The 16,293-nt window shown below is 47.6% G+C and overlaps 1 protein-coding gene across 1 annotated transcript in view; it reads right to left on the bottom strand.

Moving 5' to 3' along the window:
* The window catches only part of CLIC4 (chloride intracellular channel 4), a 29,520-nt gene extending 17,598 nt beyond the window's left edge, over positions 1-11,922 (bottom strand). The window contains exon 1 of the mRNA XM_051807318.1: positions 11,743-11,922. Within this exon, the coding sequence (XP_051663278.1) occupies positions 11,743-11,814 (72 nt within the window). The 5' untranslated portion in view covers positions 11,815-11,922. The remainder of the gene's footprint in view (positions 1-11,742) is intronic.
* Positions 11,923-16,293: the final 4,371 nt, after the last annotated feature.

Genomic DNA, 16,293 nt, shown 5'->3' with positions numbered 1-16,293 from the left:
CCAGAGAGTACAAGTAAAAATACATCCGTTTAAGTGGCTAAACAAGCTAAGTGAAGGAAAAAAAAATCCCTTTATATTGTGAAATGTTTGTCTTTGCAGCTGCATAAAAATGAACCTGACTCCTCATTTTAGATGTATCTCATAGAATGCTTTTCACCAGAGACAACTACTGGAGCCATTTGATTACCCCACCAAGGAAGTCCCCACTCCCCCAGCTAAGAAATCTGCCCTCTGCAAAGTCTGGAAGAATAATGTTCCACTAATAAACAGATTGGGGAACAGACAACTAAATGAGAGGGGATATTCATATTTAGAACTCAAAAATTTTGAAATATGCCTCAGTTTTAACAATAATAAAAAAAAACCTGCTGAGAAAACTGCATGAGCAAACCAGAGTGATGCAAACCCATGGCCTCAAACCAGCAGATAACAATCAGCCTTGCATGTTTAATGAGCAGTAAGCTCATTCAAAAACTGAGTAATTAATAATAATCCTATAAGGATTACTGTTTTGAGAGGAAATGGTTTAAGGTAACAAAGTGATTCAAGTGCAAAACCTGCAGCAATTCAAAACTCCTGAGATAAAGGACTAGAGAATACAGAAAGGAGTGGTTTGATGTTCCACACATGAAATACTGAAAAGGGGCTGGTACTGTCTGTCCAAATCCTTGCAGGCTCTGCCAAGCTGAATAAACAGGATTGTGTGCTGCTCATTGAGGGGTTTTCAGATAAGATGTAAAGAGTGACACCCACAGAAGGATGTGCCAGTGTTTGATGGCACAGCAACCAAACACCTCCCCAGGGAGCTGCTGTTCCAGCTGGGGATGGAGGAGCTCTGGGATGTTCTGGGCAAACATTCCCCCTGCAAACCAAACCATCTCAGAGGGTCCCAGTGTCCCAAACACTGATGAAGCATCAGTCAAAGAATAAACCAGGTGACAAGGCAGTGAGGGGAGAGAGCAGGAGCACAGGAGGGTCTGCAGCACATGGTGTTCAATCCCTGCTCACCCTCTCAGGTCTGTGGTTTGAGGAAGGAGCTGCTTTGTGTTTTCACAGCAGGAACAGGTCAGGGAGCAAGGGAGACTCAGGCCCTGAATGGTGATGCCACTAAATCTGGTCCAACCAGCTTTGTCCTGAGGAATGACAAGCCCACACTTCTGCCTGTCACTCACCTTCCCTCTCAGCTCACCCTCTGCCCTCCAGGACAGGGCACAGCTGGTGCCACAGCTCCCATGGGAAAGCCTTTCCCTCTGAGAGGTTCCTTGTGCCACCAGGCACATCAAGCATGGAAGGGACAGTTCAACACACACCCAGGAGTGGCACAGTGCAGCAAACAGGCCTGACACTGCTGACAGCTCAAAGAAGTTTCCTGGCCCAATAAACAGAACCAGGAAAGGTCAGAACCCCAAAACCACATCCTGCAAAAGAGTCAGAGTATCAGAAGGACTTTTGTGGCATGTGTAACACAGATCAAACATTTCATTGCTGGTACTGGAAACCCACAGGCAGTAGCAGCAGCACAGACAGGAACTTAAAACACTCATTTTCATTGACTTCACAGCACTGATGGAGAGCAAGGAACACTGATTCCAACCTCAACCTGCAAAGATTCTGTGCAGAAACCTGAGCTGTGGGGTTTTCCTTTCTAACTCAATTGTCCTGGTAAGTGTAAACCAGAGCACTGAAAAACCACATTAATATAGACAATTTAAAGGTATCATAAGCATAAATTAATGGAAGTAAACACAATCTCAGGCTCTGTGCTATCCAAACACCTCAACAGGGCAGCCCTGCCAGCACAAACCCAAGAGCAACTTTGGACAACTCCCGCCAGCATGTTTGTCCTTCTGCCACCAGACACACCAAGGAGTGTTCCAGCAATAAACATCCCATAAACGTGGTGAAAACATCCTCTTGCTTTAATAATTAGCCAGTGGGAGCTGCTATCAGCACATGCACATGAAAGGTGAATGAAAAAGGCCTGGAAACCACCCACCACACAGCCCTTGCCCAACAGGATGGTGTCCCAGAGCTGTGGGGTGGGTCCCAGCTGAAGAGTGTGGACCACCTTGTGAAGGGAAAGGGAAAAAAGTCCACACACGAAGAGCTCAGAATAACGAAGATTTTAAGTATTTCCCCTGGAGTTTGTTTTTCTTGACCTCATCTTTCCACTAGAATTCCCATCTGGCAGAGCTGTTCAATATCTAACACACTCCATCAGTTCCCAGTGCTCATTAACAGCTGACATTTGTCATGTTTAGGAACTGACTCTCCTCTAAAAATTTTTCTTAATAGAGAAAAACCCGTGGCACATTGAAAGCTCCATGTCAGCCTCTTCAAAAGAGACAGGAGCAAAGGCAAGTCTCCAGACAGCTTCAGGCTGCTTTTCCCTCAATGTTCCAGCTGATACCACAGCACAGCTTTTCTTAAGCACTTTGGGACCTATTCTACACATTTACTGCTAAAGTAAGTTAAAAAGTCACTAAAGATTCAGTCTGAGAGCAAAATAAGATTTAAGCACCCATTAAGAAGATTATTCACACTATTAAGGTCTCTGACAAGCAAGCTAACTCCTGTAATTCTTTCACAACCTTAAGAAGATTTTAAATAAAACATCCAACACCTTTCCCCTCCCCTCAGAGGGCAGCAGTTTGGCCCCTCATATCAGTGACTTCAAAACCACCTTTGCTCCTGGTGTGTTGTCAGTGGGTGAGCCCCTGGCACCACTCCTGTGTCTTTTCTGTGTGATCTTGTTCTCTTACTGCCACTGTAACTGAACTCCAATGTGTTTCCCCAATATCTTTCTGAAAAAAGGCAACTTTTCTCATTAAAAAAAAGTGACAAAATGAGCAAATCCCTCGTTATGTGCCATCTAAAACCATGAAAATGTCTTTCAGGAAGAGAGGGAACATTCCCTTCCAAACTGCACAGCTGCCCTCAGAGAGCTCCAAATTAAGCTTCCAGCACCTGTATCTCTCAGTCTTATCTTCACATGAACTCCACTGAGCAGTGTAACCCCTTTATTTGACTTTTAAAAGGGAATACTGTATCAAGTTAGACTTAAATTCTCAAATCACAACCTCCACACACACACACAAATTTAAAGAGTTACAATATTGAACAGCTTAGGCCATCCCTGCTACCTCAAAGAGCCAGGGCTTTAAACAAAACAGGAAAAATAGAGAAAAAAAGCAGAAGATCAGTGCTTATACCTGAAATTCCCTGAAACACAAAATGCCCAGGATAATTAGTCTATATTTCCCATGAGCAGATTGACATCAACACCACCCTGGGGAAAACCAACCTGAGTTACCCCTGTCCCCTCAGGAGCTCCATCACCTTTGTGCACCAAGTTCCACATCAGCTGAAATTCCTTAAAACTCAACAAGCTTAAAAAAAAATTAACTGAAGTCCCTGCATTTACTTGAGATCTGGCAATTACACCAGGGAAAGGAATGTTCATCAGCCCACTCAAGCAGCCTCTTAAGTTATTACCTTTCTGATAAGCCCCCACTGTGTCAGACATTTGACTGGAACAGCAACTGCCCATTTTGGGATGATGATATTTTTAGCCCTGTGATGCTGCTCCTGACAAAATAATTAGCAGACTTGTCTCACTTCCCTACAACTCTCGTTCATTGCTACCCAATTCTCACTGAAAAGCTTTTGGGAAAAGCTCTGGGATCTCCATGATGTATTAAAGTAAGTTCACAACTCAGCAGAAATTAATTAATTAAGCACTTCTAGTCCTTTGGAGAACAGAAATTATCCTGTGTTCATCCTTTGGGAGAATCAGATGAAGAAAGAGTCAGAACCAAAACCTGCATTAAATACTAACCCCCATTTTCTTCAGTGGAGAAATGAGCTTAATGATATGAATACAAAACCCTGGGATTATTGAGGACAGACACACACAGGACACTTCCTGACCTGGCCCAGGAAAATTAAATTATTCCCCAGTGGCAGAAGCCTGGCAACTCTGCTGCCCCTTTAACAGAGAGATCACGTTGTAACAAATCTCTAAATGATCAGCAGGGCTACACTGACGAAAATTTGCTGTGTAACAGCTTGACACATTCTTGCCATATTCTAGCAGGGAACTGGAGACAGACAATTAACTATACAGCACCAAGGGTTTCTTTTATAATGCCTGAAACTTGTTTTTGGGTATCCAGCATATAACCCTGGAATGGGCATTTTATATGACCATGGTTCTCTCTCTCTCTCTCTCTCTCTCTCTCTCTCTCTCTCTCTCTCCCCAGACTTCTTAAATTTGTTAATGAAGCACAGTGTGTGCTTTGGCTACAGCCCAAGAGACCTACTTCAAAATCTACCCCCCACCAAATAACAAAGCACCAAAATTATAGCAAAGAACTGCAAACACTGTCACTGGGGCTCAGAAGACAATTAAAATTTGCATCTTTGGCATTTAAGAATTTTTCAAATAAACCTTTGAATCTGCGTCACTTCTGCAGGTCAGAAAAACAAAGAGCTGTGTTTGTGGTACTTTATAACCTAATTTACAGAGCAAAGGTGAGCAGAGAGGAGCAGGAGAGCCCAGAGGAGCTTCAAGTCCAAATGTCAGCCCAAAAGCCACCACCTGGGAGCTTCGAGGTGCTGGTAAAAATCAGGAATACAGAAACCACAACTGCCTCCAAATCCCACTGCAAACAGCAGCATCCACAGAGGAGTGCACCAAGGAACAAAGAACTTGCCCAAAGTCCCCAAAGTGCCTCGAAAATCAGTGCAGTTTTGAGCCTGTTCCCTGCTAACAGCACGTTCTGGAGCTCTGGAAGGAAAAACGTTCTCAAAGACCAAAACTGGGGCTGGAATTTTTACTTTAGAGCAGCTGCAGGACGAAGGGTTTGAGGAAGGCTTGATCTCTCTACAGCACAAGCAACGTGAAACTCAGTGAGTGAAAGGCACCTCCCTGCCCCAATTCCACATCCCCTGGGAGATGGGATCCCAGCTCTGCTGTTCCAGAGCACAACTCCCTCCTCTGGGACATTCTGCCTTATCTCCTGAAGCTCCAGGACAGCCTGGCTCACCAGGGTGGCTAATACATCCCTCTGAAAGGCTACAGAAACGGACTGATGCTTTGCTTTGATTTTATTTTTAGATAAAACCACGTAAAAAACTATTTCCTTTATTTCAGCAAAGCAGCTCCCCAAAGTACAGGGCAGCAAACTCCAGCCAAAATAGTAATGTTTCAACAGAGCCAAAAGAGCCTGAAGCTGCTCCAGTAGCTCTGACTGATCCCATTAGCTCTTCCCATGAAAATACACAGATATGACTTCACTCCTGGATTACACTCCTATATTTAGTTTATACCTAATATGGACATTCAGTGTTCAGAACGAAGTCATTTCCTTTCCTCCTGTAAGTTCCTTGCCCTTTGTCTGGCCAACAATACAAGGAATAAGTTTGAACCCTCAGAGAACTCACACACAAAGGCATTTGTAATTAATAGAGTTTAGCTTGTTTTTCACTGCAGCATAAACAAACACAGCATTCAGAGCCCTAAAAATCAGATTGTGCCACAAATGTGTTTGACTGGAATTAAAAAACTCCAACTACTCAAAACAAGTTTAAAAAAATTAAGTGTTATCTTTTTCTAGGGGAAAAGTATTCTAAATAAACCTCTGTTTAAACTCCCATGAAGACAATCATTCTGGGTTTGGGCATTCTAACTATTAAAATATGCACAAACACTTAATACCACAAATGAACACCTAGCACCTCTTTTAAGAGTGAAACTGTATTATTCCACAGTGAAGAATATGGAGGATAAAAACCCAGACCTGATTAGGACAATAAGCTGTTTGTTATGGGTTATTTACAAAGAACTTTGAAGATAAAAATCAAATTAGATGGATGACAAATACAGATGTAAATTATTTTTCCATGGACCGTCAATTTGCAACCAACCACCACCTTAATTAAATTTCGTTGTCTTAGACAAACTCAGTGTCTGCACTGGCAAACAAAAACCACCTTGTTTTCTCCCACGCTGTCCAGTTAAGGCTTTAGAGAATTCCACTGCTCAGTTACAGGGGAAAAGAGAACAACTCCCAAGAAAAGGCAACAAATCCAATTACTGACAAGTACAGTTATCCAGTCTTAAAAGCAGTTCTTGTGGATTTTTAAGTGGCATGTCCAGCCCAGCCAGAACTTGGAATTGGTGTAGGCACTGCTATAAAAGTGTGCAGGCCTTGTGTTTGTCACATCACAATAAATGCCTCATTTAAAGAGAATCTGAACACACACTGGTGAGAAAATAACAGTCCAGGGCTTTTCTTGTCCCTTTCAGCTAATGAACACCTTTAAAAATCAACCCTCAGAGTTCAAAAGTCACTTCCCAGAGTACATAGCTTACTGTTTAGCTAGAAGTTCAAGGAATTCCCAAATTAGATTCTTCCAAACACAGATTTCTGTAAGGGACAACTCAGCCTTCAAAAATCCCCAAGTGCAGCTGCAGAACCAATCACTTCTCTGCTCACTCTGTTCCAACTGAAGACAGTCTTAGTGCTCACATCAGGAACTGCCTTTCCATCCACAAGCTGAGGGCAGGCTAACCAGGGAAGGAGTAGACAGGGACACTGAGTCACTTCAGGCTGGGAGGGTGATGATTACTAACTTCTTAGGATGCTAATACTGTCCCAGACCTCCCACCCACTTCCTACCAGTGAAACCCAGTTTATGTAAGTGTTCCTCATATCCCTCTGTTACTTCTCATCTATCTCTACCTACAGACAAGGTTCTCTTGAGGAGGATTCTCCTTCTCTTCCTACATTCTCCCAAGAATGCTGGTGTTCAGTGAGGTCTCCCCTGCTTTGTGGAGTCCTCCCTGCTCACACCCCCAGTCAGTGACTGACACACAAAAGCATCAGGACAGGGCTCAGAATCCCCACAGCACCCAGGCCCTGAAGTTTGTCCCACACCAAGTGCTCTGACACACAGGCTGTTCCTTCCCCTTCGAGCCTTCCATACACACCCTGAGAAATCCCAGCTGGGAAAACTGAGGACAGATTTGTCTTTTACAGCAGTATCTGTGTTCGAGGAATGCATCTGTGGCATAGAGCACTTGTCTGAAGCACGGAGTGAGTGACTCACAAGCACCACTGCCCATGACTGCACAGCCCAGGATGATCCACAGCCTGCCAAGGGCCAGGAGCTGGAATTTGGCAACTCAGACAGCTTTCAGACTCCTTTGAGGGGAAAAGGAGGAAAAGTGCACTAAGTGTTTAAGACTTATTTCAACTGCAAAGTAAAACACAAGTTCTCTTGACAATCAGAGCTGTGTAGATGTTAATCATTGGAAAGGGGAGGATGGATCCCAGGGAATACAACCATTACTGCTGCAGTGTGCTCAGAAGCAATTCCTGACTGAAGGAAAGCTAACTCATCTGTGTAATCCCTTTGGAAATGATTGCTAGCAGGCTTTAATGTTTTGCAAAATAATTAACATTTACACTTGATACCAACTCTGTACTTTTAACAATGCTGTACCAAGTGCACCAGTTTCTGTCTGAGCAATCAGATTCCAATCAGAAAGCCAAGGATGTTTGTGGCTGTGAGAACTTCCCCAAGCAGAGTTTAAAGGAATACAGTTTGCTGGCCACTGAGCACAGGATACAAGATGGTTACTCCTCAGTTTATAAAGGGCTCCTTTCCAACACCCCAGTGTTTGCTCACAAGAGACACTTTGCTGTCTATACCAGACACTTATCAAAGGCAGGCTGAGGAGGTTCTCAGGTGCTGAGGTTATTACATCAAACCCTCCAAAGGATGATCTGCTACATAAGGAGGAGACTTATCTAATAAGATTATCAAGCAACAGCCCTGCCAAGGCTATCTCTGAGAAGCAATGTTGCATGTCTCCAGTCCTGTTATTTCCTTGTATCAACGTGCCTTTAAACTGTACAGCTACACTGAAGGTGAAAAAAGGGAAAGAAACCTGCTGACAAACAGGACCATGGGGTGGTTTGTTATAAACCACCATACAGCAGCTATAGGGCTCCAGACTGACACATCAGAGCTTACGTAAGGGAATGAGCAGAGTGAGACAAAGGCAGACCTGAATCCAGGCAAAGCCCAGCCCTGAGCTCCCATCCAGCTGCTGCTGGAGATGCAGGATCCACACATCCCCTTCCTGAGCTGAACAAAACAGACCCAGGGCCCGGAAGACAAACAGTTCACCTGCCAAATCTCTGTTTAATTCAGATATACAAAAATGTAGACAAGCTTCTCTTACAGTCACCGGGAGTGTTTCAGAGTGGGGTATTTCTGAAATGTGAAATAGCAGGGTTTTTTCTCCTGACAGTACAGTTCACAGGTAAACAAATAGTAGACACTATCTGATTTTCAAAGCAGGTGCCCAGTTTCGCAATGATCTTTGAAAGCTGCCAGAAATCCGAGGTCTAATTAATTTGCAAGTATACACACATCACCCAGGGGAGAGGAGAGCATCTTCCTCAACAGCTACCTACATCTAGTCTGACCCATCTCGTGCCAGTAGACTGTGAAATCCTTGTTTGTTGAGTCTTGTTTTTTGCCTTTGACACTGAACTCGCTGACCCTGCGTGCCTTCACCTCGCTGTTACAGGAGGGTGCAGTCCCTGACTGCCCTCCAGAACACCAGGGCTGGGCTTTCAGCAGCTCCATCCCCGTGTCCTCTGCACACTCCCATGAAGGAGCTGCACAAGGAGTTTTGTAACTCTGTCCTGTGACTTCCCTGTTCTATTTGACCAGGTCAGTCCACCACGCTTTTTATTTACAATAAAATTCCACACATGATCAACTAAGCTGCAGCTATTATTCCAAGTGACCTACACAAGCTGTGCTCAGATCACAGCGCTCAAGTTTCTGTGAGCACACTCACCACAATGCAGCCTTCACTACTCCCAAATGCCACTAGGGCAGAGAAAAATATTCCTGTTAGACAATGGAAGTGGGCCTCCCTCATGAATAAAACATGGAGACATACAAGGAAACTAAATGAAATCAGATACATCACTGGTTTCTCCTAATCAGCTCTCAGGAGAAAAGACTTGAAAAATATTTACAGCTGGTCTAAAAGAGACCACAGGCAGCCCACTGGCTCTGTAATGAAAAACTGCTGAAACTACTCATTGTGAGGCCAAGGAACAGATCAATCACCTCCCTTTCAGCGCTGTAACATATTTTCCTACCTAAGCACCCTAATTCTGAGGGTAGTTACCATCACAGGCAACGAAAATACAAATAACAGCAGATTGATACAGTGTCTTTGGAGGAAAAAAAAATCGCTTTGCTGGTGACAAACAGCCCCACGTAGTTCTTCATAACTGAACCCAGCCATGTGTGTGCTCCTCCCCATGCTGTGCCCGGCCTATTTTGTTACTGATCACAATTTAATGAGGTTCAAACCCAACGTCTTGGGCTCGGAGCCAAACCCTTTCTCTCCTGCTTCACAGGTTTGTTTCTCAAGCTTTAATCCGTACCTTTGTTTCATCTCAGTCTGGGCTGCTACAATCCTTTGTGCTCAGGTCATACAGTTCCCGCCCTTGGGCCGCGGGCGTTTGGCAGAGAGCTGGATTTTGGTCAAGGAGCCTTTCCACTACCCCTGCCTGAAGAGCTTTGCTGCCCAACCAAGAGCCCAGACACTGCCTGAGAAGTGATCGGCCACGTCGAGAAACACTCGGTAAATTCAGATTTGGTTTTTTTTTTTTTTCTACATTGCAGCCACAACCAGGTGAAAAACTGCAGCAGACACCAGGGGAAAAAATGACTAAATCAAAATCTAGTGCTCCCCTCTATAGACATTCCATTCAATAACCATATTCTGCTTGCATTTGCTGAGGTGACCATCTAAATGAGTCAGAAAACAAGACTCTTATAGGCTTTACAAAAACACTACCCTGATAATGCTTAACAGCTTCAATAAGGTGTGGGACAGGCAACAACACCCAGGTGAAACAACTATTTTGGTCTGTCTGCTGGGGCAGGGGGGGGGGTTGTTCTTCCTCTGAAGGATTTTACAGGGAAATAACCTTTACCTGAACATCATGAGGGCAGACAAGAATAACTTCTTTTTTTAACCTGAACTTCATCCTAAAGGCAGACAGTGTGCAGCAGTCACCGGGAAAAGGTTTCCTTGAGGGAGAAACAACTCACTGACAATCCCAAATTTAGCCTTCTTAAACCCATGCCAATAAAGAAGTGAGAGGGACAGAAAAATGTCACTGATTATCCCCTTTCATACAGTCTCAACCTTTATTGGTCCAGATTAAATCAGAATGAACACGTCTTTCTCACAACTATTTTTACAACTTCTTCCATGCCACTCCTCATGCATGAAATATTCTCTTTAAACACACCCACAAAGGTTATTTCCCCTGCCCCCAAATCCTTCTGCCATCAATCACTGCTCTAAGTTGTTTAAAAATAAGAAAAAAATCAGCCAGTAAACTTTAGGACAGATAAGTTGGCATGTTATATTAAAGTAGCACTGCTATAAATAATGCAAAGTAAGCTGTAACTTAATTGATGGAGTTGTAAGTTCTAACCTCTACACTAAGAGCCTAAATATTCTGACTAAAATCAGGTCTAGAATCCTCCACTGCTTTCCCTTGGTCCCATTACTGCCTCTTGACACGATTCAAAACTATGAAAGGGGGAAAAAGTCGACGCTTTTAGAGTATAAATAAAACCTATATTGAATAATTTATTTTCAAAGCTCTACCTAATCTGCTGGAAATTTCCATGTTTGTCATCGTGGCTTTCATACAAAGCAATTCCCAAGATCTCAGATGGAGAGATCTCCGATTTTCTCACTGCAACAGAAAGAAACTTCACCCGAAGAATTTAAATACTTTTCCACAGAGCCTTTTCATTAAAGGGCGTTTAAGCACAGAAAAGAGAAGATTACCACCAATTACACTGAGCACTTTTGATATGAAGTCAAAAGTAAGATGCTGCATCACCAGAGCCCCGGAGGATGCAAAATATTGCATCATACAGCAACAAATGAATGCAAAACATGTGGAGATACCATATGGTATCTCCGCCAGATAAGGGCAGTACAACACATGCTCATTCTTCTGGTTCGGATAAAAAAACTGGCGGTCGGTTTCCGACACAAAAAGTAGACTTTCTTAGGCGGGGAGCGAGCGGTAACTCGGTGTTTTTTGCCACCTTTCCGCCGCGTCCCGGGCACACAAAGCCGGGCGACGACCCCGCGGGGGGCGATGCTTTTGTGGCGAGCTGAGGTTGTCGCTCGCCCTCCGCCGCTGCCCGCGGTCCGGCCACGCACGGGCCGGGCAGAGAATCTTCCGGCAAAACGCACAACACTTTTTTTCCCCGGAGTGACTTTATTTCCCCCCCCCCCCCCCCTCCGCCGGGTCCGCGCTATCGCCCGCTCCATCTGCGCGCACTGACTCAGCCGCGGCTCCCGCACCCCGCTCCCGGCGCCGGGCACACGCCCTCCCTCCTTCCCTCCCTCTCTCTCTCTCCCCCTCGCTCGCTCCCCGCTTTTGTGCGCGGCCGCCCCGCACCTCAGGGGGTGCCCAGAGAGGGGTGCCGGGCGGAGGGTCCCGAGAGAGCCGTGAGGGGACTCGGAGCGCCCCGGGCGGGAGAGCGGCGGGGTGAGGGGAGGGGGGGGCGGCGGAGCCCAACGGTCGGAGCGCGCGCGCGCCCGGCGCCCGCACGGGACCCCCCCCCCTCCCATCCTCCGCTCCGCTCCTTCCCTTCCCTTGGCCGTACCTTGACGAAGAGCTCGATGACGGGCTCCTTGTCGCTCTCCTTCAGCCCGTTGACCGGCACGGAGAGCGCCATCTCCTCCGCCGCTGCCGCTGCCGCTCCTGCAGCCGCCGCCCCGCCTTAGCCTCGCCCGCCGCCGCTGCTGCCACAGCCGGGACAGCGACACCGCTCCGCTCCCCTCGCCCGCCCTGCGCGCGACTGAGGGCGGCCCCGCCCCGCGCCCGGAGCCCGCCGGGGCCGCGCGAGGGTGGGCGGGGCCTCCTCGAGGGGGCGGGGCCTCCCTAAGGGAGCGCAGTTGGGCCGGCTGGGCTGAAGGGGCGTGACCTCCCTGAAAGGGGCGTGACCTCCTCGTGAAGGGGCGTGGTTGTACGAAAGGGGCGTGGCCCCACCGAGGGGGCATCGCTGAGGGGGCGTCGCCGGCCATGGCGGGCGTAGAGTGCCCTCAGGGCCGGGGGTTCCCCTTTGGGACGTGGGGTCCCCACTGTTCCCCCTCATAGCGGCGGGGACACCTCCCTGTCGGCTCGGGACGCCCCCGGCGGTGCCCGATGACCTCACGTCTGGGAGCGGCCCTGGCGGGGAGGTGGTCGGGGTGTGTGTTTCCCCCCACCGTCGCCTCAGCCCGCCTCCCCCTCAGGGAAAACTGTAAAATGTAGAGACTCCCCCACTCATGGACCCGCCACGCCAGAGCGGCACAAACAGCTGCTTTCCTGGCTGCGGGGAAAATCCATTCCAAGAGGCAGCCGAGTTTCCAGCCTGGTTTTTCCCTCACTATTAAGGTCAGGGGCTGAGGAGCCGGACAGAAAATCTGTGCGGGAGAACTGGGCAAAACATCGGGATGAAACGAAACCGAGCTTTTTTTTTTCTTTTCCCCCAGTCTTTTCACCAAAATAGCACGGCCTGGGATCACATTTTCCCCATGTGGCTTCGCGCCTCGCGGAGCCCGGGCCGCGGGAACAGAGCGGCTTTTATTCCCCGGCACCTCCACCCTCGCTCCCAGTCCTTCCTTTTTATTTTTTTTTTTTTTTTTCCGGGAGCCCAGACTCTGTTTTTAATAGTCTGAGCTCAGCTGCACCTGAACGTCTGGGCAGAGCCGTTCCCAGGGCAGGACGGGGCTGTGGGATCCCCCGAGGTGGCCCGCGGTGACTTGGAGACGCAGCGCTGGGATGAACCATCCCTGTAATTTGTACCCAAATCCATCCCTGCAGCCAGGAATGGCTCCGGATGGAATGGTTACCAACGGAGGATTCGCTGGTAATAAAACCTCCTCCTCTCCAGGGCGTTTTTCTGCCCTCGGTTCTGCATAACCGGATGTCTTTACGCAAATATCAGCTTTGAATGCCCTTGAATTCATCTGGAGCAGGAAAAACTGCTGTCGGCCCCTCTCCGGAGCTGATAGGACTGGGCCACCGATGTGACAAAGTCCTTTTCATTCCCGTTCCTGCAGCTCCTGTACAGCCTCGGCTCCCCAGGAGCCAGTGGAATATTCGTTTCTGTTTGTTTTCCAGAGTCCAAGGAATCTCGCTGATTCACGGGGTGGGACAGCCTAAGCTGGAAATCGGCGTGTCACTGTAACCAAAGCGATGTGGGAGCACGGCAGGACCGTGCCAGGAACCTCCCTCCATAATTGCCCATTAATTAATTGCAGCCTGTACCGCAAAGGGCACCCCCACCTTCCTTGGAACGTGGGTGGGATGGAAGGGAGGGAAAAAAATTTCCCTTAAATGGGATTGTCACAGAAACATTCAATCCATTCATCCATCAATCTTGGGCTTTCCATTCACGTTGCTGCGTGGCAGGCTAAGAAATTTGCACCAGCTGGGCCAAATGCCCCCAGTAGCCTCAGGAACTGGTTTAATGAGGGGCTTTTATTGCGAGGCCACTGCAGCACGTGGCAGGGAAAGCTGTACCCTCTGTCTGGTGGGAAGGGCAGGAGCTGAGTCCTTTTTCCAGGATAAGGAACACTGAGCCAGGTACTCCTCACCACAGCCTTCCTCTCTGCTTCGCCCTCCTCCTCCACCAAAAGTTTTAAAATCACAGGCTTTTGTAAAAGTTTAAACCCTTTCAAAGCCTCCCCGAAGAACAGACCCACCTCCCCTGAAAAGGCAGCGGTTCAGCACAAAGGAACAGCTCTCCCACGGCCCCCATAAAGGTGGGTGTAGAGCAACAAATTTGAGGTCTGTGAGGCGCTCGGGGCCTTTTTATGTTTCACCAGCCCTACAAAGGAGCTGCCAGGGCTGTTTTTCCCTCACCACCGCTGCATTTCTCCTCTAACAAAGGAGCTCCCATGCTGTTCTCTTGCAGAGCAGCTAATAGCTTATTTCGTTTATACCCAGCTGCACCAGCCTTGGCTCTTGTTTAATATCTTTTCAATTATTTCACTTTTAGATGACATTTGCCTGGTTTCTAGCTGCCACCTATCAAACCCCTCACAGTCCCCATTCAAAGGAACCCCCTAATGATGCCCAGAACAGTTCTGAATACTGAAAGCTCTCGATTCTTTCCCAGATCAGTAATCACTGCTTATACTATTCTGGAAGGTTTATTTTTTTTTCTTTTGATAATACTTAGACTTAATTTGTCCAAGCTTTACATAACAAACCACCAGTCCTAACAACCCACAGGGGAATGAGTATCACCCACCTTAACAGTGGTGAGGAATGAGTCAGGAAAGTTGAGTGACTTACTCAAAGCTAAATTTGCACCAAGCCAGGGAGTCAGAACAAAGCAATTCTGGCCCCCTACCTGTGCTCAGTGGGTCACTCCTTCGATATTATTTCATGCTGCATTGAGGAGGTTCATTTCCATTTGGCAGAGCAGCAAAACAACGTTATTATTGTTTCACTTCTCCAGCACTTTTGGCCTTTCTGCAGCGATTTTCCATCTCAGACTTTCCAAGTGCTTTTGAAAGTGGAGGCATCAGATGTTAAAGATATCAAAGCAGGCCTTCTCCTGCCCTGGCCCTCGCTGTTCCAGGGGTGGAATTCGCTGCCACATTGACCCCGGGGGCTCAAAAATGGGATTTCATTTCTAGAGGGAATTTTTCAGGCACTGGAGGAGCTCAGCACACAGGTCAGTGGGAACACAGTATGAACATCCTGGCTTTTAAGCATAATGGAAGAGCTTTGAGAAGAAAGGTGCTGAGGAAGTTTGGAAAGGCACAGACCATCCCGTGCCAGCTGGAAGTGAGAGCCTGTCCTGACTCTGGGGTTCATCAGAGCTCCTTAAAGCAGGGCTGGATGAGGCTCTGAGAAGAACCTGCCCACGGACACCTATTAAGAGAAAGGCAGGAATGACACACCCCGGTTTAAAAATACCAGCACTCTCATTCCAATGCTAATTCGGGATCCTGGGCTGGGATGCTGCAAAGTCCTTCCCTGGAGACTTCCAGCGGAAGGGCAGCGACCACAGGCCCGGGGACGGCGTGTCCCAGTGTCCCAGTGTCCCAGTGTCCCAATGTCCCAGTGTCCCAGAGGCTCTGCTGAGGGGGTGCCCCCTTAGCAGAGCAACTCCCCGAGCTCCCATTTCCTTCCCCCATCCAGGCATTGAGCAGGATTTCGGCTCCATCCGTCCCCTGCCACCTTGGCCACTCTGTCATTGCTCCTTCCTGTTTTCTTACCCTGCTCTGAGCAGAGTTTGGGTTTGGAGCTGCTGGGGAGGTGTGAGCCCACCAGATTTACAGGCAGCGTGGGGGAAATCAAACTTCTGCTGGTGTCAGACTGTTTGCAGTTTGCTGTAATTCCCAAGCAGCTGTCCCTGGGTAGCTCATTTCCATCCGGGGCGGGTGCCAAACTCCAGCATTAGCTGCGGGCTCAGGAGCTGGAGTGAGCAGCTGAGGACACACCGTGTTCCATCGGACCTGACATCTGCCACGGGTGAAAAAACCCCGTGGAAAACAGCTCTCTGCTGTGGGTTGAGGCACAATTACAGGAGCAGAGGACACATCCCATGCTGTTATGTGGGAAGTTCCCTTCATCCCACAGTTTCTGGGTTGCTCCTCTTTTGCACGGTCCAAGTTAACGCCGCTCCAAGCACAGGGGCTGGAGAACTGAATGTTTCTAGGAAATGTTCATCAAGAACTTTTAGTGGCAGTAATTGCAGTCGGAGTCATTTAACAATCAATGTACTTTCCATGCCTTTTTTTTTCCCCTTCCCTGGTTACTGGCATATGGGCCTGTGCTGGTTTAAAAGTTAACCAGCAGGGGGAATGAACCCAACTCAAAGGAGAGATTATAAGTCAGAATAACAATTTATTAAAATAATACAGTAAGTACAATAATACAAACAAACAATTGGTCTCAACCCACAAAAACCCAAATGTATAACCCAGTACCCTGGGGCCTGAACAAAGTGGTGTTCCTTGGGCCCTGTTTGAGTCCAAAGTAAAGGGAGAGGGGAAGAACCTGCTGGTGGGAGAGCTGCTGCAGTCTGGCCAGAACTGGTGATCGCAGTCCAGTGGTGGTCTAAGTCTGGTTGAGAGCGATGAGATGCAGCCGTCCTCTGGATCCCACGAGTGGGTTGAAAAAATGTTCCAAAACTCCAAGATTATATATCCTC

The sequence above is a fragment of the Manacus candei genome, unplaced genomic scaffold, assembly GCF_025592945.1.
Source record: "Manacus candei isolate 608988 ecotype Guabito, Panama unplaced genomic scaffold, ASM2559294v1 h1tg000070l, whole genome shotgun sequence".
In the NCBI taxonomy this organism is placed as follows: domain Eukaryota; kingdom Metazoa; phylum Chordata; class Aves; order Passeriformes; family Pipridae; genus Manacus; species Manacus candei.
Note: the sequence above shows the minus strand (reverse complement) of the source record. Positions and strands in the feature narration are given on the sequence as shown.